At 40.6% G+C, this 25,037-nt stretch overlaps 1 protein-coding gene across 5 annotated transcripts in view; it reads left to right on the top strand.

Moving 5' to 3' along the window:
* Window positions 1-25,037, top strand: part of PLCB1 (phospholipase C beta 1) — a 749,766-nt gene that overhangs the window by 625,144 nt on the left and 99,585 nt on the right. For all 5 annotated transcript variants that reach the window (XM_090051563.1, XM_090051555.1, XM_090051579.1 and 2 more), the window contains 4 exons: window positions 9,033-9,109; window positions 9,205-9,294; window positions 11,608-11,665; window positions 14,220-14,306. In XM_090051563.1, coding sequence (XP_089907689.1) covers window positions 9,033-9,109; window positions 9,205-9,294; window positions 11,608-11,665; window positions 14,220-14,306 — 312 coding nt within the window. The remainder of the gene's footprint in view (window positions 1-9,032; window positions 9,110-9,204; window positions 9,295-11,607; window positions 11,666-14,219; window positions 14,307-25,037) is intronic.

Below are 25,037 nucleotides of genomic sequence, written 5' to 3'. Positions count from 1 at the left end.
ATGAAGATGCAACCACCAAGTACAGAAGTCACACCAACCTTGAACACTCTCAGAAACCTCTCTGACATATTTCTTGGAATTGTTGTTTGTTTATTGATTTCAGTGGAGCAGCACTAGTAGGTTTGCCATAGCTCTTGCATTCCTGAGACATCACAGCACCTCTCTTGAGTTGTTAACAACTACTGTTCTTTGTCATTAGTGACAGAACCAAACCAGAGAAGGAAAAGCCTTAAGAAACTATAACGATATTGGGTAATGCCCAAGCCCTAAGTGGCATCAACATTAGCTATTGCCAAGAGGCAGAAGAGATGTCCCAATAATTTGACATTAGATTTAGATCTGTGTCTTATCTGTCTGCTCTCTATCTGAGGAAAAACAGGAATAATGGATTTCCTTCCATTATAGTAGTGCAGTGAAGATAAGTATGGGGTGTGGATGCACAACATGCTTATGCCAGAGTAATTCGACTTCACTTAGTGGTAAAAGAAAAGTGGACAAGCAGTGTATAGCTCTGCTTTGGTGTAAGTCACTGTAGTCCAGGATAAAGTTATGCTTTGGAAAAGAAAGAATTACACCACTGCACTGGTTGTATATCTACTTCCCTGGTCCATTGCATTATAAGATAGCTGTTTGCTCACAGGAAATCAGCTTTCCCATTACTTAATGACCAGGTGCCATAACTGCCTACTACCAGCAGCAAGCTTTGGAGAACTGGTTATGTCTCTGCTCTTTACTGCAGAGTAAATTTAACACTTAGGAAAATCCAGGCTAAATTATTCTGTTGCAGCTGAGCCATGTGCATAAACCAGTGATTCTTGATCTCTTCAGGTTCCTATGCTTTTTTGAATTTAGTGTCACCCAATTTCAAAATGTTATAAAAAAAAATAAGTAGCAACATGTTTATGAATGGTCTGGTTGTTCTTTTTTTTTTTTTTTGGAAGTCCCTTTATCTTAGATGAGATCTTTTTTAGATTTTTTTAGGGTTTTTTTTAAATCAAGAACATGGAAATAAAGCAGGAACACTGATTCTAAAGGGATATTCTAAACACTGATTCTAAAGGGATAAAGCAAAATTACAGTTAAGAAGTTATGCATACATAAGAAGTCAGAAAATAAAAACACTTCAGGGTTACAGCCACATAGCTACATGGGTACACTGGTCTGACTACAGAATAGGGACCAATATTTGTGGCACACTTGTGAGAAACTGAAACTTCATTTCCTTACCTGAATATATCAGCTTATGTGCATGGTGGGTTAGTGCTGAGGTCTCTCCAGTGTCATGTGCCTGGTGCCAGTGGGTCCAGCCTCCTGCCATGGAACAGATGCAGCACCAAGTCCTGGTTCTGTGCCTGCAACCAGCCTGGCTCCGCATGGGCTGTATTACATCCCCCCGCCTGCCATTCATGTCTCTGTGTCCACTTTGCAGTTAAAGTTTCTCCCTGTGTTGATTCCTCATGAACCACTGCAGCTCATTCTCTACTGGCTTGTCCTCTACTGGCTTCTCTACCAGAAGCCACAGCACCGTCTTTCTTGTCCAGGCCAGGTCAGCTTGCCAGATCTTTCCCCACCATGAACAACTCCACACAGCTGTGGTGGGAGGTGGGGACAAGCGATGTTGGGTCACTTCTGAGAGGCTGCTCATGTTCTAAAGCACCCTTAAAAGCATGTTGTGGCACCCCAAGGTACTGTGGCACCCCAGTTGAGAATCACTGGCCTAAACATACAGTAAAGATTGCAAGGTGCTCAGATATTGCAGGCATAGGGACCACATAAACTTCTACGGTTAAATAAAATACCTGATTACCTGTTCCATTCCCTTTTATCTATATGAGCAGCATGTTTTTCTAGCTTACAGCTCACATACTCCAAGTAGCAGCTAATCAGGCAAGCAGTCTTTGCAACAGCACTTTGTAATTCCCTGTCCTGAGAACTAACCCTCTGACAGCCCATCCAACAGAAATGCTACCCATCTGACCTAATGTACTGTTCTGCTAACAGTTCTTAATTGCTACAGTGGTCATATTTAGAACAAATCTCAGCAAAAACTTTCCCTTTGATATGACACAACAGAAATAAAGACTTCTACTATTTCAAAGATGATTCTTTTTTCTTACACCCCTTAGAATAGACAGTAGACAGTAAATGATCAAGGTTTGTTTTTTTTCTTTCTAGCCTTTCTTTACCCTGCGTCATATATCCATGAGAGGTCAAGTACAACATTATTTCCCTGATCCCTGAAAATTAAGCAGGGCCTCTCGATCTTGGTCTACTGTGAAAATGAATGTTTGCTCTGAGGTCTAGCTGAACAACAGGCATTGAGAACTCATTGTAGGATAGAAGACCTAAAGCTCTCATGTCCACTGCCATTTTTCAAACCCAGCAGTTTCAGTTTATTTCTTCACTGAACTAAGCTAGTAACAGTAGTTTTACTTACTTGATATAAATGTTATGATAGAATGAAAGTAAAATTTAAAAACACCAGTAACTTAAGGGTAAAAAACATTACAGAGAAGTGCCATACTTATCTAAAATCCAAACATTAAACACTCAGGAAACTGAGATGTAGTGTTAATTTTAATATCCATTTAAACATCCAACAAGTTTAATTTCCCTGGTACTGACATCATTCAGTAACCATATGACTTTGATTAAAGAATTTTAGTGCTTGTGGTTCCTGGGTTAGATTGAACTGATTTCTAAAGGTATGTTATGATTTGATTTCCCTAATGTCTATGAAATTAATGTTTTCACCTCATTATGTTACTACAGGGGAGGATTAAGATTGGTTGGATAGCTTCAATCTACATTTTTTATGTTTTAACATGTTTGGCTTCCTTTTAAGGATAAACCTAACTCTGATTTTCCTGGGTTTGGAGCAATAGTATCTCTGTAATTAGTTTTATCCTTAAATTACTGATATAGGGTCTCAACCTTAGCTCTGTTTTAACATGGTGCTTTGTCTCAATATAACAAAGAGTTGTCAATGTACTGTATTTGCTTCAGTCTTTTGCAAAGAGGTACAATAGTTGTTCATTTAATAATAATCACGAATGATGATCACTACCACATCTCAGACCTTGTCAACACCTCTGTCACCTTCCATGTAAATGTACACTGATACAGCTAAACTGGGGTATGCCTTTGTATGGGTACTTTTTCAGTGTTTAATAAGTTGATTGGAAAGAAGTTTAATTGAATATCAGTTAAGCTTGCCTTACACAACAATGAGCATGCTCAGAAAGGCTTATACCACTTTGATTATATTGTTTTAAAAAGTTAAGTGCAACTACACCAGGACAGGCAATTATTTTGAGCGGAGGGCCGCTTACTGAGTTTTGGTCAGCCATCGAGGTCCACATGACAGGCAGCTAGGGTCAGATATATATTAATTTCCTAAATTTTGGGGGGGCCCAGCAGGCCTGAATGGCCTGGCAGGCTGCATCCGGCCCACGGGCCACATTTTGCGCACCCCTGAACTACACCAGTGCAGTTTTTCCATATAAGTTGGCTTCAGTTTTCCTGTGAAACACCACTTGAATACTCCACAGACATTATCTTTGACATATGTACAAAACGAATGTGAAGAAGCACTGCATATAATGGGGCTAGTTACACCATCCAGGGCTGCCTGGCACAAGAGGTCAGCCCATGAGTCAGAGCAGTAGAGAATCAGAGTTCTTGTACATAGGAGTTATACCCTGTGTGCTGAGATCTGATATGTTTTTTGTGTTATCTGAAGCTATCATATCAGAGTACTGCTCATATTAGGGTATTGCTCATTTACAGTGATTTGTTGTACCATCTGAAAGGCAGGTTGTTTTAGAAGCGTTGGCTGATAAAAAAGAAATGTACGGAAACTGTTTGACAGCTGATTGAATTATATTCCCCAGTGAGAAATTTAAAAGTGAAGTGCTGATTGGGATCTGTGTTGAGTCCATACCTGCTAGCAGTCTCTGTTTGACTGTTTGGAGTAGCAAACAGTCTCTGTCTTACCTGGGGTTTCAAAAGCCATCTCCAGTAAGTATTGTCCCGAGCCGTGTTACTCCTAGCATTCTTGCAGATGCTGACATGCACTGCCAGGGACCCTGATATATCCCTCCTCCTGTCAATGGGGGAAAGGATGGCTGGCGATAGTAAGGAATCTTAATTAGTAGTTAGCAAAGGGCACTGAATTCTTCTAGCCTTGCCTTCCAGTGACACATCAAAGGGTCACTGTGTAAGATTGGATAAATAATCCCTTCAGCATAGCATTTTACTTTTAATTTGGGTCAATTTTGAAGTGAAAAATTGTCATCTACAAATGATGAGTCTAAATTTTTCTTTGGCAAATATCAGCATGAAATGTGCCAACATTCTGGGAAGGAAAAATTTCATTTTTTTAAATGTTGAGGCAACATGTTTTGAATTTTTCAAAATTTGTCCTTTTTTTGTTTCCTTTTGGTGAAAACTATAAAGAGAATTTGATCCCAATTCATAAATATGTTCAGTACTCCCTCTATCACCCTTTCCCTCCCCAACCTTTTCCCCCATCCCAATTCAGCAAAATTACTATTTGTCAGTGGTGTTCAACCTATGGCCCATGGGCTGGATCCAATCCCTGGGGTCTGGACCTTTGGCAGTGGGGGTGTGGTGGCAGTGTTAATTGTCACAGCAGAGCCACATTCATTAATGCTACCACCACTTCCCTGCCATAAAATTTTAGGACCTTCATGGGGTTGGGCCACAGCCAGCCCATGAGTGGGCCAGGCCAGCACTTGGCGTCACTCCATAGCCGCATTCAGTGCATGGGACCAGGCTGGCACCCAGGGTCTCACCCATGGACTGACTCCAACTCACTGACCTCGCATCTGGGATCTAGCTTGTGGACTAGCCCCATGCCACTAATCCAGCCCCTGGGACCAAATAAATTGAGCACCACTGCTATTTTTCATGAACAAGGAAAGAGAAGAAAAGCACTCATCTCTGCTGCCTCAAAGGAGTTTCCATTCAGATATACATTTTTAAAGAGGGCCTCTAATGCTCCTTATTTCCAGACCTTGCTCCCTTTTCAAGTGTGCACTTGCAGCACAGGTGCTCATATGCACATTCTCATTCCCAGCAGTGTGTGTGTGTGTGTGTGTGTGTGTGTGTGTGTGTGTGTGTGTTTTCACATATTCTCTTAAACTGTTCAGAACTGCAAGGGAAAGGGGCACAGATGCTATTGTCCAGCCTCCATATCTAAAGCTACACCAGTTCCTTTTGTATAGAATGGGAATAGTACACAGTGGAGTATGGACAAACATGTATGTTTGTTGCAGCTTCAAAAGGGAAGAGGGAGCTGCTGCTCAGAAGTGTGATACACTTGAGCTAAACTGCCCCAGATGAAGCAAGGTTAAAGTTTGAGCCATTTTGTAATGCTTGTTTTACTGCAGGCTCATATAAATGTTACAGTTACCGTGTAACAGCTGCTGCACACTACTGAGCATCAAGTCCTCCCCTTTTTTGAAGTCACTATAAGCATATGCTTGTCTGTCTCTAGAGGCTTTGGCAAGTAGAATGAGACAGAGGTCCCAGTGACTCATGAAACTGGTACCTGACTTCAGTGCCATAGCAAGAAAGCCCACAGTGGCAGCCCCCGTTTGCCCCGTGCATGCAGCAGTGGGAGCTGCCCTCCCTGCATCCCCCCAAACGAGCTGCTCACTGCTCCATCCCACGCACTGCTCCAGCTGGGCAGTGCCTGTTGGCACCCCTTCGATTCAGCACCTCGGGCAGTTGCTCTGCTCAACCCCCTTGCTATGGCACTGCAGTACCTGAGTGGAGGGCAAACTGGGCGACTGCCTGGGGCCCCACACTTTATAAAAATAAAAATTAATTACACCGAATATTTGTATTATCAATATGGTATTAAGATACTTTCATTTCAGTTCCATGGATAGGGCAAAGTGCAATTGAAATCAAAAATCTCCAACTGGCTTATAGGTCATCAAAATTAATCCTCTAAGGGGCCCCAACTGACTCTCTTGCCCAGGGCCCCAACAGCCCTAAGGCTACCACTGGGCACTGCCTGGCTTACCTGAAGGCTAGTCGTGCTTTCTATGTCTTGGCATCAACCTGAATCTTAGAGTGTTTAAATAATCCAAATGGTAGACTCAAGACAAAATGTTTGACCTGGATGTGACTGAGTTTTGGTGCCCTGTTTTTACTTCTCTATCCACTTTTAATTTACCAGGATCCCTTGACTGGGTCAGGCATGGGACTTTACTATATTTCAAATGATCTCAACTTATTTTATCATCCTGTATGTTCCATCCTGGCCAAGAACTATATAATCATCTATTCAAATACATACTGAATTTACATTCACTGACATTTTCTGCTAATGGCAGGTGTGAATACATCTTGAAGCTGAGTCGATGTTTCCAACCCTAATCCAGGCCAGAAGCAAGATTGGCCTCTTTCTCTCACAGTGTCTCCCTACATTTAGTCGATAGTCTCCTTTCTTTCTGCTTCACACCCAAAGTGTTTTGGGACAGATAACCATTTGAAAAACATGAAATGTTGTTAGCCATTGGCATTCTCAATATGATCTACAAGCATATGTTAAGAACATTGTGTAGGGTATGTCAAAGTTTAGGAAGCATGCTTATCTTTCTTTTCCCATGTGCACTATGAGAGGATGTGTTTATCTGAAGAGTGCATAGCAAGCCCCTCCTACAAACATACTGGATATTAATTATAATATTGAGTAAGATACAAAACTCCTTTATGTTTGCAAGTAAGTTAGAGACAGTAAATAAGCCTTGCTCGCACCATTGAGCAGTTACTCCCATTGTTTTCGGAGGGCTGCATTTTTTTGAGTTGTTTCCGCTCTTATTTGGAAGTGACAAACCAGTTTGTGTTCTTTTTATGAAAACAGCCATTTTAAACTAGCATATAATTAGTTTGCATAGCTTTCTATTGCATGTAAACTCATCAAAATAGATAATGCGTGTTCCCAAAGCTAAGCTACATTTTCTGCATTGTTCAGCTATGAAGTGTCATGATAATTACTTTTTTTAATAAGGCACATTCTGACAGTTTAATCACTGAGCTTTATTTGAATTAATATTTCCTCAGATTAAAATTTGCTTCACGGATGAGTGAAGATTCTTTCCTCATGGTACACTTGGTAATTTGGTAGTTGTAGAGGAGAGTTCATTCTTGTTTCTTTCTTTTCTTATCAAGACAAAGGAGAAAAGCATTGGAATTTTACTACATAACCATATCAAAGGTTCTCCATTCAAGATTTTGATTATATACATGCTTCTTTTACTCAGTTAGACCCAAACTGGTGAAATATTTAAGTGTGTTAATTCTCTATTTTTATAATGCACCGTATTATGAATTTAGTCTCCTAACATTTGCTTGCATAGAGAATTATTACCTCTCAGAGATGGGAAGACTGAATTACAGAGAGGTCAGAGACTAATCTTGTTCTTTTGGATATTTTGTTACTGACTTTAGCAGAGGATAGGCTTGGCCTTGAAGTGCCCCAGGACACATTTGAGATATGCCCCAGGACACATTTGAGATAACCAGAACTGGAACTCACATTTCCTGACCCTCAGTCCTGCATTTTAACCTGTAGCACAGGGGTGGGCAAGGCATGGCCCATAGGCCAGATCCAGCCCACCAAGGGATTCTGTCCAGCCCATGGCAGGTCCCTCAGCCCCAACCGGTGCAGGCATGGGGGGCAGCTTGGGCTGTGATGCATGTAATTGGTCCCACTGCTCCCAGGGCACAGAGGTGCCAATGGGTGCAGTCTTCCCCATCCCTGTGTGTGGCTCTCGGGCATGATGGGAACCATAATTTGTGAGGCAGGGGAAGCATGGTGGCCGGACTCAGCTTCCCAGCAGCCCCTGCTGCTGTTGCTGCCTCTCGCTGCCCAGGAGCAGGTGTGTGCCCCACCGCCCCAGCCAGACCCACCCTGCTGCCCAAGCACCCAGGGCCTATCCACCCTGCATCCACTGCAGGGGGGTACCAGATGGGACCCACATGGTGGGCATGGTCAGCTAGGCAAGTGGGATGAGGATGCAGGTGGGTGTGAAGTAGCATCTGGGGGTGGGGTGGGTGGGCATGGCCAGGATTGCAGGCAGTGACCGTGTGGGGCTGGGGCCCAGGGAGCAGCTGCAGTCTGCTCCCTGCATGTCCCTGCCTGCAGAACTGATGCCCATCACAGGGACATGCAGGGAGTGGACCAGGGCTCTAGTCCCATTCTGCCAATGCCCCACAATCCCAGCCTCACTTGCCCATCCCACTTCTGGATGCTGCTCCCCACCTGCTCACAACCGCATCCCATTTGCCTGACTGAATGTGCCCTGCCCACTAGGGTCCCAGGTCAGTCTCCATGGAGACCCTACCCACACTGCCCACCCACCTGCTCCATCTGGTGCCCCTGGCAGTGGGTTCAGGGTGGACCAGCCAAGGCCAAATAGAATAAATTGCCTCCCCTCTGGCAATTGCCTCCCCCCTGAAACAGCTGTCAGAAATTTCATAAGTGGCCTTCCAGCCCAAGTAATTGCCCAGTCCTGCTGTAGCTCATGCTCCTAAATATGACCAGAGAACCCCATTCAACCTGCTTTATAGGAATCTGTTATTTCTCTATCACCAAATCAAAATTGTTCCAAATAATAATAATGCCACACCCACAGAGAAGCCTTGTAATAGATAATGTCATAGAAGTGCAATTTATAATTGAATTTATAAATGAGCACTACTTTTCCAGTGCATAACATGAATAATATCATATAACTACCCTTTGCTTTTATATCAGATAATTTGGGAGACAGCTATTCTTGAGAAACAGGGAGCTAATATATATAATTCTACAGTTCTCAGTCTGACAATGCCTGCCCCACTGATAGGGCAGTGGCTATCTTTTAATTATACACAGGTCAAAGAGGGGATATAATATTTACTTATGTTCATCACCATATATTATTGAAGAAAGCTAGATTTATTTAAGATGACAAAATGTAAAATATGTAATTGTTTTGGGCTTTTTCCTCCAGCTCATTCAGAAGTTGACAGATGTAGCAGAAGAGTGTCAGAACAGCCAGTTAAAGAAATTAAAAGAAACTTGTGAAAAGTAAGGCTCTGGTTTTTTTAACTAATTATATCTTCTTTGGCTAATTTTGTATAGAATATACATTTTGGATTAATCTTTATTCCTCTTTCCTTTAGAGAAAAGAAAGAATTAAAGAAGAAAATGGACAAGAAGAGGCAGGAGAAGATCACAGAAGCAAAATCCAAGGATAAAAATCAAATGGATGAGTAAGTATGTCCTTAAAAATGCATTCAGTTTTATGAAGAAGGTCAAGTACATTTCACACATGGAAAATAGAAAGGGAAAGCCTCAGCCCTAAATGCCAGGCAGTCAGTGTGCAGGCAGTAATCAGTCACGGAAGTAGTAGTCAACAGCAATTTCATTTCATGGGACTAATCCAGCCCCATTTTCCATAAGCACTGCAAGCCCTCTGGCAGCTGTAGGTGTGCAGTTACACTGTACGGGGAGGGACTATGCGTCGCCTGAGAGCAAACACATGGAAAGCACCTGTGTCAGGACAGCATATGTATAGTCTTTGCTTGTCAACACACCTACAAGTAACTTTACACTCATAAAAAGACCCATTAGCATCAAGTCCCTTATATAAAGTTATTGGCCTGCTGCAGGAGGGCATGGGGAAAACGAGGCCCTAGTTTTGGATGTAAGTATCTCTGGGCTTGTCTACATGAGGACACTAGAAAAACCATCTAACTTAACTTTTAAAATGGATTAATAAAATACATTCAACCTCTTTGTGAGAACTGATTTAAAATTAAAGTGGCCTTAATTCTATTTAGATTACTTCAAATCCAAAATAACAGTGTATGCAGAAGCACTGAAAAGAGGGCCCAAAGATGCAAAGACTATACAGTGTCTTACTTAAGAACAGAGAGCAGGAGAAGTTATTAAGATGCCTAAAGAAAAGACAAAAAATGGGCATAATAAGAGATCATATGAAGGAGGAGGAAGAATTATTTAAGGTTGTTAAAGGTGGCATAATATCATGAAAGTAAAACAGAAATCACTTAGGTATTATGAAAAATGTTTTAGCTGTAAAATCAATTATAGCATGAAATAATTCGTCAGTAGAGAGATTAATGAGATGCCAAGCTTAGAAGTGTTCAAAAGCAGGCAAATAAAAATCCTTCAGGGTTCCCTCAAACACCTTCCATAGCAGAACCCATGAGAAAGGAGAGAACAGATTAGGAAACTCAGCTATGTTTCTTCCCAATTATTCCATCAAATGAATGTAATTTGCCCCGTCCCAGTTGAACAGATAGCAAGACCTTCCTGCAGAACCAATGAATCCTTTCCTAATCATATGTGCTTAGTAGCTACAACTACATCTCCTCTCCCTCAAGCGTGAAGTCACAATACACACAGAGTAATATAATGTGCTGAGCTTTCCAGGCTTTCATTTTTCTATTTTAGATCTTTTTTGGGTCTAGAGTTTGCTATAAAAAAATTATTTTTCTGGTTCCCAAATAAGGAGGCAGCTGGGGAGTTAACCAACAAAATGGGCAGCAATTTAGTAGTGTAACTTAGGCGGTGGAGGGAGAAGGGTGGGAGAGGGTCGGCATGGGAGCAGGGCACCAGCCAGCAAGAAGAGCAGTTCCCAAGCTCACTGTTGCTGCTGCCACTGTAGCAGCCACTATTACAGAAGTTTTGGCTGAGGCAGCAACAGCCCATACTGTCAACACAATTGCAGCAGCCCTTGAACAGGGCGGTAAGTGACCACTCACTCCTCCCCTTTCCCTGTATTGCCCAGGGTGCCAATATTTCAAGTTATGCCCCTGGGCAACATTGTTTAAGAACACAGAAAGACAACACAATTCAAGCACAGAGTATAAGCAACTATGTCCTACACCTAGCATGTCTCAATGCATGGAAGCACAACACCAACAAAAATTCAACATCAGCAGAATAGTCCAGTGTGCAATCATTTGGAGTTATTGAGTTGGCTCTTATCTGATACCGGTGTAAAATTTTTTCACTGAAATCCTCTGACATGCAAGTGTTTGCTCTGAAATCAGAGGTCCTAGTTTACTTAATGATGTTATGGGGTGAACACTGCATTTCAGAATTTTGTCTTTGTCTTCATTTGGGCCAGGATGTTCCTTCTAGTACCTGTTTGTGCTGTCCCTTGTACCCCATGTTGGACACAGTGCACCGGGTGGCTGCTTGTGTATTGTATTCTCTCTGGATTCCATTTTGACACATAAAAGGGCACAACAGCCATGCTGAAAAGCTCAGTAAAAGAGCAGAACTTGTTGGATGTTATCAGGGCTTAAAGGAAGGACACAACATTGTTTCACTGTGAGAGGCCTGAGTAAGATCTGGACACTTCCTAGAAGACAGATTCCCCTTTTCCCCATGTGAAAGGCCAGTTAAAAATGCAGATGGATGAATGGACTGATGGATGGATGGACAGAACTGTGCCATCAAAGCATAACCCCCCTTGTGTAAGGAAGGAGCTGAATTCACAAACAGACTGTTGTAATTCTATTGATTGTAATAACTTGTTAATCGCTTGTCTTCAGAGAGAAGACTGAAATGATTCGATCGTATATCCAGGAAGTGGTGCAGTACATCAAAAGGGTAAGTCAGGCCATTATGCTTATGTACATTTTGCAAAACCTCAGTTTCCATATTTAGTATCATACTGGAGAGTTTCTAAACTTTTAAATGAAGATTTGGTGACTGCAGCTTGAACAACAACAGCCCAGAGTGTTAGATACATTCTGTTCGATGTGACATTTGAGATGTGTGGGGTTGTTTTCTTCTGAGCAATAGGTAACTAAGGGATTAGTTAATTTTTCTGCTCTGTTATAGATGAGTTTGGATCTTTGAATACCGTATTTTTATTCATAGAAACTATATGCTATTTATTGCTTGTAGCTCATGAGAAGTTTTTTAAATGGTTTGCCCTCCCAAAAATCTAAAAATGACAAAGATCTCTGAAAGTGGATAAACATGCAGTTGCAGAGTATTCCAGATTATATTTAGAAAATTGCTGAAATGCACAAGAATTGTAAACAGAGCACTGCAAGATATAAAAAGGCTTTGTTTCACAGAATTTTACAAGAAGCTGCTAGCTATTCTGTAATTGTAGGGGTTTTTCAATATATTGAATCTTATGTATTCCCATATCTTTCTCTATCAAAAATGTTGAAACAAAACTTTGGGAAGCAGACACCACTGAGTTCCAACAAATCTGCAAGGAAGAGACATTTTAATGCAAAAGCCTAATTTGTTATTTTTGTTTTTGTCAAGTTCTTTGTTATTTTTGTTAACAAAGACCTTGATTCAAGAAAAGAACTAAAGAATATCCTTTACTTTAAGCATGTGTTTAATTCACATTAAAATCAACTGCATTCTTTAGTGTATGGCATAGTCAGGACCAAAGTATATTAATATATTGTCTTCACGTATGTAAACATAGTTCTTTTCAGGAAAAGGTCCAGCATATGTAACAAAATACAATAAAATGTGCTTTAAATGTTATGACTATTATATTAAATACTTCTGAATTTGAATCCCTTTGGATCACCTGTGACTATCAGTTTAAGTTACAGGCTCATGTAAAGAGAGGAACTGTGCATTTGTGTTACAAATATTTACAGTTTTCATTATACACATTTTTTTTTTAATTGGGAGGGGAAAATCAGGTCTGTGTGTTGAGTGAAAAAGGGTTGTTGGTTGTTTGTGTTGCTCTAAGGACATCAAGGTTCTTTGGGTAAATGTGACATTTTTTATTAGACCAACTAAATAGTTGGAAAATTGTTCTTTGCAAACTCTTGGACACAAGCACCCTTCTTCAGGCATAGGGAAAGTCTGCTGGTGTTATGTGTTCTTCATGGTAGAATAGAAGTCAATATACAAATGCAGGTCTATGAAAATGCAAATGTATGGCAGCGAGGATCAGAGGGAATGGTAAAATACAAACCACCATATACAAGAAACCCAAGGACCAACAACATGCATATCTACACAGAACCAGCAAGCACCCTAAGCACACCAGAAAAGCTGAAATATACAGGCAAGCCCTCCAAAACTACTGAGTTTGCACTGTGGAGAACACCCATGATTGTCACCTAGCAAATCTCAAAGGGGCTTTCACCCAACAAGGAGATCATACTTTTGAAAGAGCCACTCGGATACCACATGAAGAATAGCTGCAGCACAAAAAGGAAGTCCTCATGAATCACACACCATTAGTTATGGCATATCATCCCTCCCTGGTACCTATACAGAACATCCTCAAACAATTGCAACCCATACTAGAAAAAGACCCAATTCTCAAAGAGACCTTTCCAGAACCACCCATCCTAGCCTTTAAACAAGCACTGAACCTCGCCACCCTCATCACCAGAAGCAAACATCCTATGGCCTAAAGCACAGTAGATGCCAACACAACTCCACCACTCCCACAATAACTACATCCCACAATGGAACCATCACAATTCCTGGTTCTTACACCTGTACCTCCAGAAATGTAATATATCTCATCCAGTGCACTAAATGCCCTGATTAAATATATGTGAGAGAAACCAAACCCCACTGTGTACCAGAATGAACGTGCACCGAAAACCCACAAAGACAAAAATATCCAATTACCTATGGGTGCACACTTCTCACAAGACAACCACTCTCTCTCCAACCTCTTAGTTCTTATCTTCAAAGAGAACTTAAAAAACGCCTTTCATAGACGAGCCTACGAACCTTGTTTCAAACATCTATTGAATCCAAAAAACCATGGACTAAATATAGACATTGGATTTATGGCCTGCCATCTGATAATGCCAGGTAACCTGTCTGCATTTTACCAGCTACATTCTATCACCATTTCAACATTCCCCCTCTTCCCCAACACGTCCCCGTCTTGCCTTTGTTGTCTCCCATTCCTCTGATCCATGCTGCCACGTATTTGCATTTTCACAGACCTGCATTTTGCATATTAACTTCTGTTCTACCCTGGAGAACGCATGTTACCAGCAGACTTTCCTTATGCCTAAAGAAGGGTGTTTGTGCCCAAAAGGTTGCAAAGAACAATTTTTCCAACTATTTAGTTGGTTTAATAAAAGATACTGCATTTACCCAAAGAACCTTGTCCCCCTTGAGTGAAAAAGTACATTTTGTTGTTTTCTTGTAGCTAGAAGATGCTCAGAGTAAGAGACAGGAGAAACTCATAGAAAAACACAAGGAGATACGCCAACAAATACTGGATGAAAAGCCTAAGGTAAAGAGTTTTGAACTGTCATATAGTGCTTCAGAAAAGTTTTATTTTGGCAGCTGAGCCTTTGTTATGCACTAGTTATGTTGGTACTTAATTGTAATAAAGTCCACTCACAGTGAGGAAATATTTTTAGACCCCTTCTCCAATATTCAGGATTCTGAGAAAAGGTCATGTAGCCTGCAAGTCCTTATTCTACATAATTAAGTGGAACTTTAGTCTTATAAAATATCATTAAATGGCATTCAGTGTAAAGGGTGCCTCTCACCAGCAGAGTGTGCCCTTCACTGTAATGTGCTTTAGCAATAAAAAAACAAAACACAGATTTTCTTTGGGTTTTTTTATTTGTTTTTAAAAAAAGGAGATATCTTTTTAGCATGCATAGCTTAAACTATCAAGATGCTAATAACAGTCTGTAGTACCAGATGAGAATTTAATTTTGTGGAAAACAATGAGTACTTACTGTCATAATACTGTGATTCAACCTGATACACTATCTGTTGACTTTTCTACTTTGGTTTTTGTGCACTGACTCTTACTCTCTTTTGCGTCAGTTGAGAACATGTGGTATTCTGAAATCAGACATGCAATATATTTTTTTTATTACAAAGATTGTGGGCCTGATCCTGTTTCTGCCAAAGCCATTGGGAGTCCTCCCTTTGATTTTGGAGGAGCAAATTCAAGCTTCCTACAAGTTATAAGATGTGTTCTGGGAAGTCATAATTAATTATATCATCAGGCTATTATGCATGAACACAATATCACCAGAGTTCTGATTGTGGTCTAATTCTTTGTAAGCCTTTGTTGTCCTTTGTGTTTTATATTTCTATATTAGCTCAAATATATTGGATGCTTCACCTTTAATTTCTTGTCTGTGTCAACAGTCCTAATGTTCCAGTGTTGGCTTTAGAGTTCAGTTGACTGTAGTGGGGAGTTTTAACTTTAACAGCAGGATAATCAGTGTTGTCCTCTCATTTGCGTGAAATATCAAAAGGCTAAATCAGGTAAATATCTTTATAGCTAATGATTTGTAAATGATAAACATAGTACATTTAAAGCAATAAAAATATTTGGATTTCTAATTTTCTATTGTGACTGTAAAAATTACCTTTCCAAAAGGTTAAAACTTTGAAATGCTGTCATAGCTGGGTCCAGAGCATATCTTTTTTCATAAACGTTCAAAATACCTCTTTTTGTGTTTGTTGTTGTAAAATCATTGGCTTGCCTTTAGAAACATTAACTCTGTTTTCATTAACAGACTTTAAATACACAGAAAAATGTAAAAACTCATTGTCAGTCATTTGAAAGTTAAAATTTCATAAGTTTTTTTTTTTTTAATACAGATATTTCCTCACCTGTTTTTTCTGTCCCAAAACTCTGATTGTATTTGTTTTTAAATTAAGCAGTAGGGGGCCTGAATAGTCGGGACTCGCTATCCACAATAAGCATATATGTGTTGCATGCAGAGAAACTATACTCATGTCCTACTTACATTCAGATGCACAGCTTTTAGGGCACAAAATAGCATTGCCTTTTGGCAATCCCTGTAGTCAATGCTTCTTTAGCAGTGCCTTTAACCTCCCCTGCTAGGCCCTGCTTTCGGGCCTCCTTCCTGACATGCTTCAGAGTGCACAGAGGATCTGCTTCTTTCCCTTTCCAACAGAATGGCACTGCACAGGTTTTGCTCAATCCAGGATTGATTGTAGGTCTTGCTTGGATGAGAAGATTTGACTAAAACTAGCTCTTCATATAAGTTCATTTTTTGGCTTGTATTCAAAGCTAAACTCCTTTCACAGCAGGCCATGCCCAATGGAATAGATCAAAAAGATTCCCCAGTTGTCAATATTTACAGGGTGTACACACAAATTCAGAACTCTATACAAAAATCAGCCTTTCTAGATGCAATTTTCTGTGGATCCAGTCTTGCTTTGTTCATGCATCCAAAGCTCCCACTAAATTCAAAGAATTATAGGGTTGGAGAGGGATGACTGTAAGAGTCATCCAGGGCAACGCCCTTTACAAGCAGTTGTATTGTTCCTAAACCATCCCAGACAGGATACCTATACAGCCTCTTCTTGCAAACCTCCGAACAGGAGATTCCATAACCTGCCTGAGCAGTGGGAGTTTATGGATACGCAAGAAATGCAAGCTCTGTCCCTACATAAACTAGTTAACGTGCTTAGGGAAGTGGCTCTGTGTTAAACAGCATCTCTGGGGACACCTTCACATCATTCATCACTTTTGTTTTGTTACTTACCAGTGACTTGCAAAATTTCTAGAGTTTTACACAGAGCCAAGTCATAGACCAAAAACAAGAATATAGGCTTAGCCATTGTGTTGACCTAAGGGCACAGTGGCATTAAGATACTTGTAAGTGTAAAACAGTGACTACCTTTATGACAGAGTCTATAGGAAACTGGAAGAAAAGCTTTGGCCTAAATTGCTGCAGTTTTGTACCATATCCTTCAGAAGTTACTTGAGTCCTGTAGAAAGGTGTACTGCATAAAAAAGATCTTTGTGGTTTCAAGAGATCATGTATCTGGCTTAAATTCACCACACATTTATGCCTACAAACACCTCAAAAAAGCCTGTGGAATTGCACAAAGTATAAATCAGCACTGTTCTATTCCCTAAATAAGCTGTAACCATGGGTCTGCTTTGCAGGCTTTCAGTTACTTGGCTTTAAGCTAATAATTTTTCATCTTGAACTTCTTTCCTACTCTTGTTTGACTCCTGAACTGATGCTGAGAGCAAAAAGATTACAAGCTGCCCTTCTGCCTACTATGGTGTCTTTGAAGTCAATAGGAATTTTGCTTTAACAGAGGCCAGGATTTCACACTGTATCAGCATAGTAACCTGGATACTCTCTCTAATCACAAATGTGTTTCTGATCCTTTGCTTTCTTTTATAGCTCTCTGTCTTGAGTATCATGATAGAAAATGCACAGGGGAAAGCTAGTTCAAAAGCTATACTCCTGCAGGTTCATGAATTACAGGTAGCAATTGGAGTACAATAAGGTTTTTAATGGAAGCCCTCCTCTGGAGCATCAGATACTGACTGCATCATGAAGCAGAACTAGATGGTTAATCATACTTAAAATGTATGGTTTTTGTATATAGTTGCTTCCCCTGTCCTTTCCCTGACAGCACCATTTTCAGTCATACATACAGGGATACATACATGCATATATATCTTTGTGTGTGTGTGTGTGTGTGTGTGTGTGTGTATACACACACATACATATATACTTACGTATGTATATACTTAAGTATATATGTAAGTGTGTGGTATAGGCTCCTTTATTTTCCCTCATCTTAACTTCTTCTGTCTTGCTTCATATTCATTATCCCTTCTTCTACACATCATTATTCCTTGTCTTCTCTCTGTACTCACTGGTTGCCACTAAGCCTTTTTCTGTCCTTCTCATCCCCTTCATCCCCTGCTCCCTTGTAAATAATTTAAAAATTGCTGTAGGAATACAACTTATAACACCTCATTGAATTTGGTGTATTCTGAGCAGTGTGGGGTGTGGATTGCTTACAGCAATGTACATGCAGCACTACTATACTCCCATCTGCCTTGCACCTACGCATAGTATTAGCTAGCAGACCACATGCCGGCTATGAGCCATGCTGTGGTAGATGAGACAAACAGAGAATCAACAAGTAGCTGGTAATGTCCCTCTGTTGTTTTTTTAATGGGGTGATAAACACTATCATCGATTCCCTGCTGGGCTGCTCGGTCCGGGCAGGGGGATGGACCCTCCCTAATGAGAGTATCCTGCTGGGGCCTACCCACCCCCCCACCCTCAGCTCAGCAGTGTGGAAGGGAGGGGAGGGCTGCTCTAGCACCCCATGGCTTTTAGCCTGAGCCACTGCAGACATGTGCCTGCATTTCTGGGATGTCTGTCTGGTTACAAACCAGTTTCGCCTACCCAAGTTAGACGACCTACAAAGATTGGATCAGTTCAGGTTCAGGCTTTTTGAATGGCTGTCCCTAGCCTTATAGACAGATTGGTTCTCACTGAGGTCAACTGGCTTCTTTTCTATTGACATATTCTTGGATTCAGTACCTGGAGAAAGAAGAGCCAAGCTGTGAAAGGTGCTTTGAACCATTTTCTGGTTCCACATCCTTTGCTCACTACATTCCTGTTGTTCCATCACTTCCACCCATCTCAGCTTGGGTCCAGTACAGCCTGGGGATGGACTTCAGCTCATGGGAAATGAGGTTGCTTAGCACGTTGCAAGATAAAGTTCCTTTATCCAGGGGATAATGAATAGAATTTTGAAGGGGAGCAGGATATTCTTCTCATAAGCTTTTTTTTTTTCAAATGAGAGGATTGGATGTGACCTTATGCATTGCTAAATTGCTTTACATGGCCCTGAGCATAGCATTTATGTATTTTTTTTCAGACGATAAAAACATTTTTTTCTTATTTAAAACTGTATTTAAATTGTGGTGAATAAAAGTATCTGAGGCAAACTAAATTAATTTTGAAACAGCACAAGAATATTATCTCACAGTTTGATATGCATTATTAATTATGCCCAATGAGTGTGTATATATTGCTATATCTAATCAATAATTTACAGTAGTGCTTTACCTGAAAAATTTATGGAGACTTAAAATAATACATTATTCAAGGCATTACAGGAACAAATTAAGGAACCAGCACACCTCTGAACCAGTAATACTCCCCTAACGCCAGTGTCTTCCTCATCTTAGCAGTAGAAGATGGGGAAGGATTCCTGACTGCAAGTCTAATCCTCTGTTATCACAGGCAATCACATCATATAATTGTATTCTTGAAATAGTGCCTCACAGAGAGAATGGACGACACCCTCCCCTTGATGCACATTAAACTCAAGTATTTAAGTACACTTAATGTAGAACAACCTTGAAATCACGAAGGTTTTTAACATATATTGATCTTTTCTGTAGATCACAGCTTGTTTGAATAATTCCACTTCTTTTGTGATGGGTGCTGTAAACAAAATGTTCTGCTGCTCTTACTTATGCAAATTATGTCATTGAATTAAATGGGACTGTAAATAAGCACAGAGTCATCTCCCTAACTTTTGAGACTTTTGTATACAGTAAACTTTTTAAATTATTTTGGATTCGACTTTAACGCTACTTAAAGCACAAAATTGCTATGTTAATTCAGTTGGAAGAAAACCATTTCCAGGAAATGTGATGGCTCACCCAATGTGTTTTAATGGCATTGCACTTTGGATCAGAATACCACAGTGGCCAGCATCCCTTCTTTTTCTTCCAACACTTCTCTTAGATGCTTGGCTTTGCTGCAGGTCATGCAAGACTAGATGCTCTTTCAACCAAACCTTGGTAGACCTACTACTGTTCAAACAGAGGGGGTCACTCAAGAATTTCAGGGATGGAACTTGTAAAAATATTATTTCAGTTTGCAAAGTTTTGTGAAGGAGTTGAATTCTATAGACTCAACAAAAGAGTTTTCTCTCTGAAAGTATTTTCCCCAACCAGTGCAAAAAGCAGGATTTGGAAAATCACTGTACCAATTTAGAAGATCCTTTTTTCTCCCTTGGGAGGCAAAAAATGTCTCTTTTGTGCAGTAGACAGAATTTTACTCTCATGAGAGATTAAAAATAAATTGCCCTTGAACCTGAAGCTTTAAGTCAAACAAGGTATAGCAACACCCAACAGTAAAACACAGAGAAATAAAGAGGTTTTAAAAGAATTTATTCCCTGTTATATTGTTCAACTTCTTTTATTTTTTGTGTGTGTCTTATGCATCAGAACCAGAAGAGTGAACTGTTTCTGTGCCTCCTTAAATTAGCAATAGCAAAAAAGAAATGCTTGAAATTTACTTAGGCTCAATGAGCAACACACCTGTAAAAGAATATTTTTACAAAGAGAAAATTCCTTGGATTGCAATTTTCAAAGCTCTCTCTGGGTTTGATCCCACAAGTTGCAACCCATCTGGTCTAAGTCTGGAGCATGGCTTGACTTAAGCACATGGAGAAACCTACTCACAGGCTTTAAGTGGAACATATGCTCAATTTATTGCTGGATAAAGGACTAGATTGTTCAGCAGGATCAAGCCCAGGGGGGCACAGGCATCCAAATCATGTGAGGAGATCTGACTGTCTCCTCTGTGATATTTTTATATACTTTTTCAAGTGAAAGGTGAAATTCTTAGGCTTTCCCTAGTTGCAGAGTATTTCAATAAACTGATGTCTCTCTGTCCTTTTTCCCCTATTTCCAAAGAATAAACAGAATTTGCAGGGTATTTCTAGCCTGAAACAGCTGTATCAGTGTGATCTGTTTGTTAAGGTAAAATAAGCTTATCCACATGTCACACCAGCTAGAACCAGTAAAACTCTACTGATACCAGTGAATCGACCAGTGAAGCTCACAGTTTTCAGTCATTTCAGCAGAATGTACATGAATAACAGATTGCAAAGTATACATGTAGCAATTTGAAATGATATTCAGTATGTTAATTAAATTTCTCTTCATGCTGATACTGCATACTCATATCTCACTTGGGAGTTCCAGTTTTCAAGTCAAACAGACCAATATCCTCCATCAAATTTCCAACAGAAATTTGCAAAATGCTGTTATTTTTATAAAATAAAGATGTCACAGACCCTTTGTAGAAAGAATGTAAATATAATTAAGTATTTTAATGAAAGATGAGAATAGACAGAAAACTATTTTTCTTTTTTTTCTTCTTACCAAAGGACATTCTTTTTCACACATTCATTTAGCACTAGTAGGTCTTTTTTTATACCAGCGCCTGAGAAAATCTAGGTTCTTAAAAAGGATTTGAGATTAAAGGGACCAGAAGGCCAAACTTTGCTTTCATTTTACACCAGTATAAATCTGAAATGACTTCATTATTTCTGTGGAGTTGCATGGGATTTAAACTGGTGAGAGTGAATGAGGGCCCTAATGCAGGTCACACAGCAGAACTTTGAGATGTGAAAGAGAAGTTTTCTTTGATGATAAACTAAGAAATCTGTACCATGAAACAGCAATAGAAAGAGCTTTAACAAAAGCAGGTATGAGCAAACCAGTCTTTAGAACATAACAATCCACGCAAACTTTAAGACTTCTGAACAATGTAACCTGTGACAAAATATAGATTTGACCTTATGTACCTCTGCCTGCAGAGTTACAATGTCTAACAAGTGGGCACTGGCCCAAGCACTATGATTCAAAGAAATAAGGTTATACCTAGACTCCCTCTAGAGTCAAGGGGGAGAGCTGGTGCCCTTGAAGAACAATAAAGCAAAAACCCAGATGCTGAGCAGGGATGTGCCTAGAGTTAGCCAATAGGAAATGGAAAGTACAGAGGTATGAGCTCTCTCTCATCCCTCTCTGGAGCTTATAAAGCCCCATCCACGAAGGGTCTTCTAAGGTGGTACTCGCCTATTATATAGCAGTCTGGTGGAGAGAATGCTCACCGGAACATGTTCTAGGTCCTCCCTTATCTTGAGGGGATTCAAAACCACATCTCACCCCCAGGCTGTCCATCAGTCTTGCAGTCCTAGATACACAGTGGCCAAGGTGGCATGGTGTAGCATGTCCACTCCTGAACTCTTCTACAGCCTTATGGTGAGGGTGTTCTCCTGGAAAGTAGAGATGCATGTTTGAATGTCCTCATGCTCAGACATGCTTAGAACCTCACTGCCTGAGTGAGTTCTCTAATCACTAAGCTGTTACGTATAAGGAGGTCCCTGGTGCTACTGCACTCATTTTTGAATGGAAGCAACCATGGCTGCTGCATTTTGTAGAGAACTCAGTGCTCTTGATGCGCACTAAGAGTACTCAGAACATGCCTCAGCTACCAGGCCTCTCCCATAGTTAGATGCCAATCTGATTCTCTAGATCACAGTGTAATTTAGGTGAATTTAAGTGCTCAGCTGCTCAGCCTAGGCCCTTTCTTGAAGAATCCTAAGTTTAGCCACTTGGATTTCTTTTTACCACTGTCAACATGGAAGTACCAAATTAATGGCACCAGCTGCAAAACCACTTCTGGCATGAACAGGAGCAGTACTCAAGCCAACCCAGAGTTTTAGTACCATGAGGATTCACCTTTTCAGAAATCCCACATACATCCAGCCCTTCCCCTTACAAAGACTTCAATTAGGGCAGCCCTCAGTCTTCCTCCAGTGGGTGACTTCTTCCCAGACAAGGGTGGTCCCATGCACTAGGAAAGTAGTAACTGAGGGCTAAGTTGTAGGACAGACACAGCCTCATTTTGCTGTAAAGGATAAATGAAAGTGGAAGCAGACTGCTATTTACCCCTATGCAGATACTTATAAGGGGATCTTGACTCAAAGACTGGCTCTTCTAATGAAAATCCACTGTAATGACCAGCATACATCCATCTTTACTAGGCTGGACATGTTTACTCTGAGAGCTGGGTGAAACTACCAAATGTCCATAATTACAATGTGCTAATAAATGATTTATTGAAGGGATTATTGATTTTGATGCTTCTGTATGTTAAACTGTTCCCAAGATTGCAATATTCCTGACAGAATGGGAGAGAAGATAAACTTATATTACTCTACACTCACTAGAAAACCAGACCAGGAAGAATGCAAAGATAAATTAAAAATGGCTCCCTGCAAAGTACAGTCGAAGAGTGCCAGAGAGAGAGAGAGAGGTAGGTAGAAGAATGTGATGTGCCTGCTTGTCTAGGTGATATGATTAAGGCTGTTGGTTGCTAAGAGGCTGCCAAGAGAAAAAAATATAGGACTAAAATCTGTTTCACCTTTATGAACCTATGTAACATTAGGTGCCAAAATTACACTTATGCATCCCTGTTAGATTCTTTTTCCACCTGTGGGCCGGTAATACCACAGTATACATCTGTTAGCTGAAGGGGCTAACCCCTTGCTGGTTTTCCATGTTGTCCTATTGTTATTTAAATGTAAGGTGCAGAGAATCCTTTTGAAGCTAGAGACCTCCGCCTCCAAGGGCAGCATCCATCCCACTGAGCCACCCTTCTTCTAGTTTTGTCTCCTGATCACATATGTTCTTCTCCTGGCTGCCTAGTATGCCATCTTCAAGAGGAGGGCTGGAGAGTATTAGGGGCAATGACTAGTCATTAGGGCCCTTTGCTGGGAAGTAAGAGATCCAAGCTGAAACTCCTTCTTGGTATGGTAAATGTAAAATCAGGGTTTCCTATTCCCTGGTCCTGTATTAACCACTAGGCAGACTTACACAGCGTTATGTGTGCACTTGGGAGAGCCTATTTCCACCCTTGATTTTATATGGCTGTAGTGCAGCCTTCTGAACATAGCTTTACAAGAGCAAATAGAAATTTAATTCTGCCCAAGTGTGAAATATTGTATTTATTTGACTAAGTGGGCACTACGTAGCCATGTAAAGGTGAAGTCCTCTTCAGCTTCTCCAAATCAGAGTGAATAGGGTAATGCTAAAAAGATATCTTACCTTTTTGCTGTATACATACAGCAGTCATTTCACTGTTGAAATACATCACTGAACTTGCAGAAGGTTCAGTGGCATTTAACCAAAGCAGACAGGATCTTATTTCTTGGGTCTAACCTGAAAGACCTAAGCACGATAAACTGCAGGGAAGGTAATGTACCTACCTCTGAAGAAAGGAGAACTGAAAAACAAGGAACAATAAACTGATGTAATTATGAGTTGAAAAAGGTGTATGTCAAAATATATAAAGGAGTTTCCAATTACTAAATTAAACCAGGCTGCCATGCTGATGTTTAAACCCCAGCAGAAAAGCTTCATGTGATTCCACAAAGGGGATTACTTCTGCATCCTACAGCTAATGAATAGAAAGGGCACCAAACAGGAATTTTGAAAGAAGTTTTAATAGTTGCTGTTACCTTTCTATTGTTTATGACGGCCTCTTTGAAGTTTGAAAATAATTTCCCTACTAATTTTCCTTTTTATTTGAAAATCTTGACACTCCCACAAACTGTGTTTCAAGTGGAGTTCACATGAATATGCACCACCTTAGAATTTTGAGTCATGGCTCAGATCCAGCAGTGAGCTCTACAAAGACAGACCACTGCACCCACAAGGAACTAATCGCTTAATCTATCCTTGTGTGCCAGTATCAACTTATTTCTTATTTAACTCTTCGTGAAATCCAAAACCAAGGGCCAGACTAGAGCACAACACTTAGAATCACAGAAAAGTAGGCCTAGAAGAGACCTCTGGAGGTCATCAAGTCCAACTTCCTGCCTGGAGCAGGGTAATTTCTATCCAAACCATCCCAAGCACATACATGTCTAACCTGTTACTACCAGCGTACCCTGTCACATAAACACAATACATAGCACCCCAACCTACCACAAGTAAAGCAGGGGGACAATGGCGGCCAATGTCCTGCTGCTGCAGAAGTTGTTAAAATGTACTGAAGAGATCCAAGGAAGAAGGCCTTGGTCCCTGCTACAAAGGAAGACAAAACCCTACACAGTCTATACCAATCTGATCGTGTGATAAAATGTTTGCCTGACCCCAGATGTGGCAATCGGTTTGACCCTGAGTGAGGGGCAAGGCCCTTTAGCCAGGAACCTTCAGGTTTTAGTCCAAGGAGGAGCATTGGCATATCCCAGTCAAGACGTCCAGCTTGGTCACAGCCAACACACAAAGCTTCTGAGGAAGGTGGGGGAAAAACAAACAAACCCTCACACATGTAGCAACAGGAAGTGTAAAAAAAATCCCTTTCCAGCTCCGTGCAACAACCAGCGAAGCCCA

This window comes from Crocodylus siamensis, chromosome 1, assembly GCF_052110815.1.
Source record: "Crocodylus siamensis isolate JL-2025a chromosome 1, ASM5211081v1, whole genome shotgun sequence".
Taxonomy (NCBI): domain Eukaryota; kingdom Metazoa; phylum Chordata; order Crocodylia; family Crocodylidae; genus Crocodylus; species Crocodylus siamensis.
This window is presented reverse-complemented; position numbering and strand designations above follow the sequence as displayed.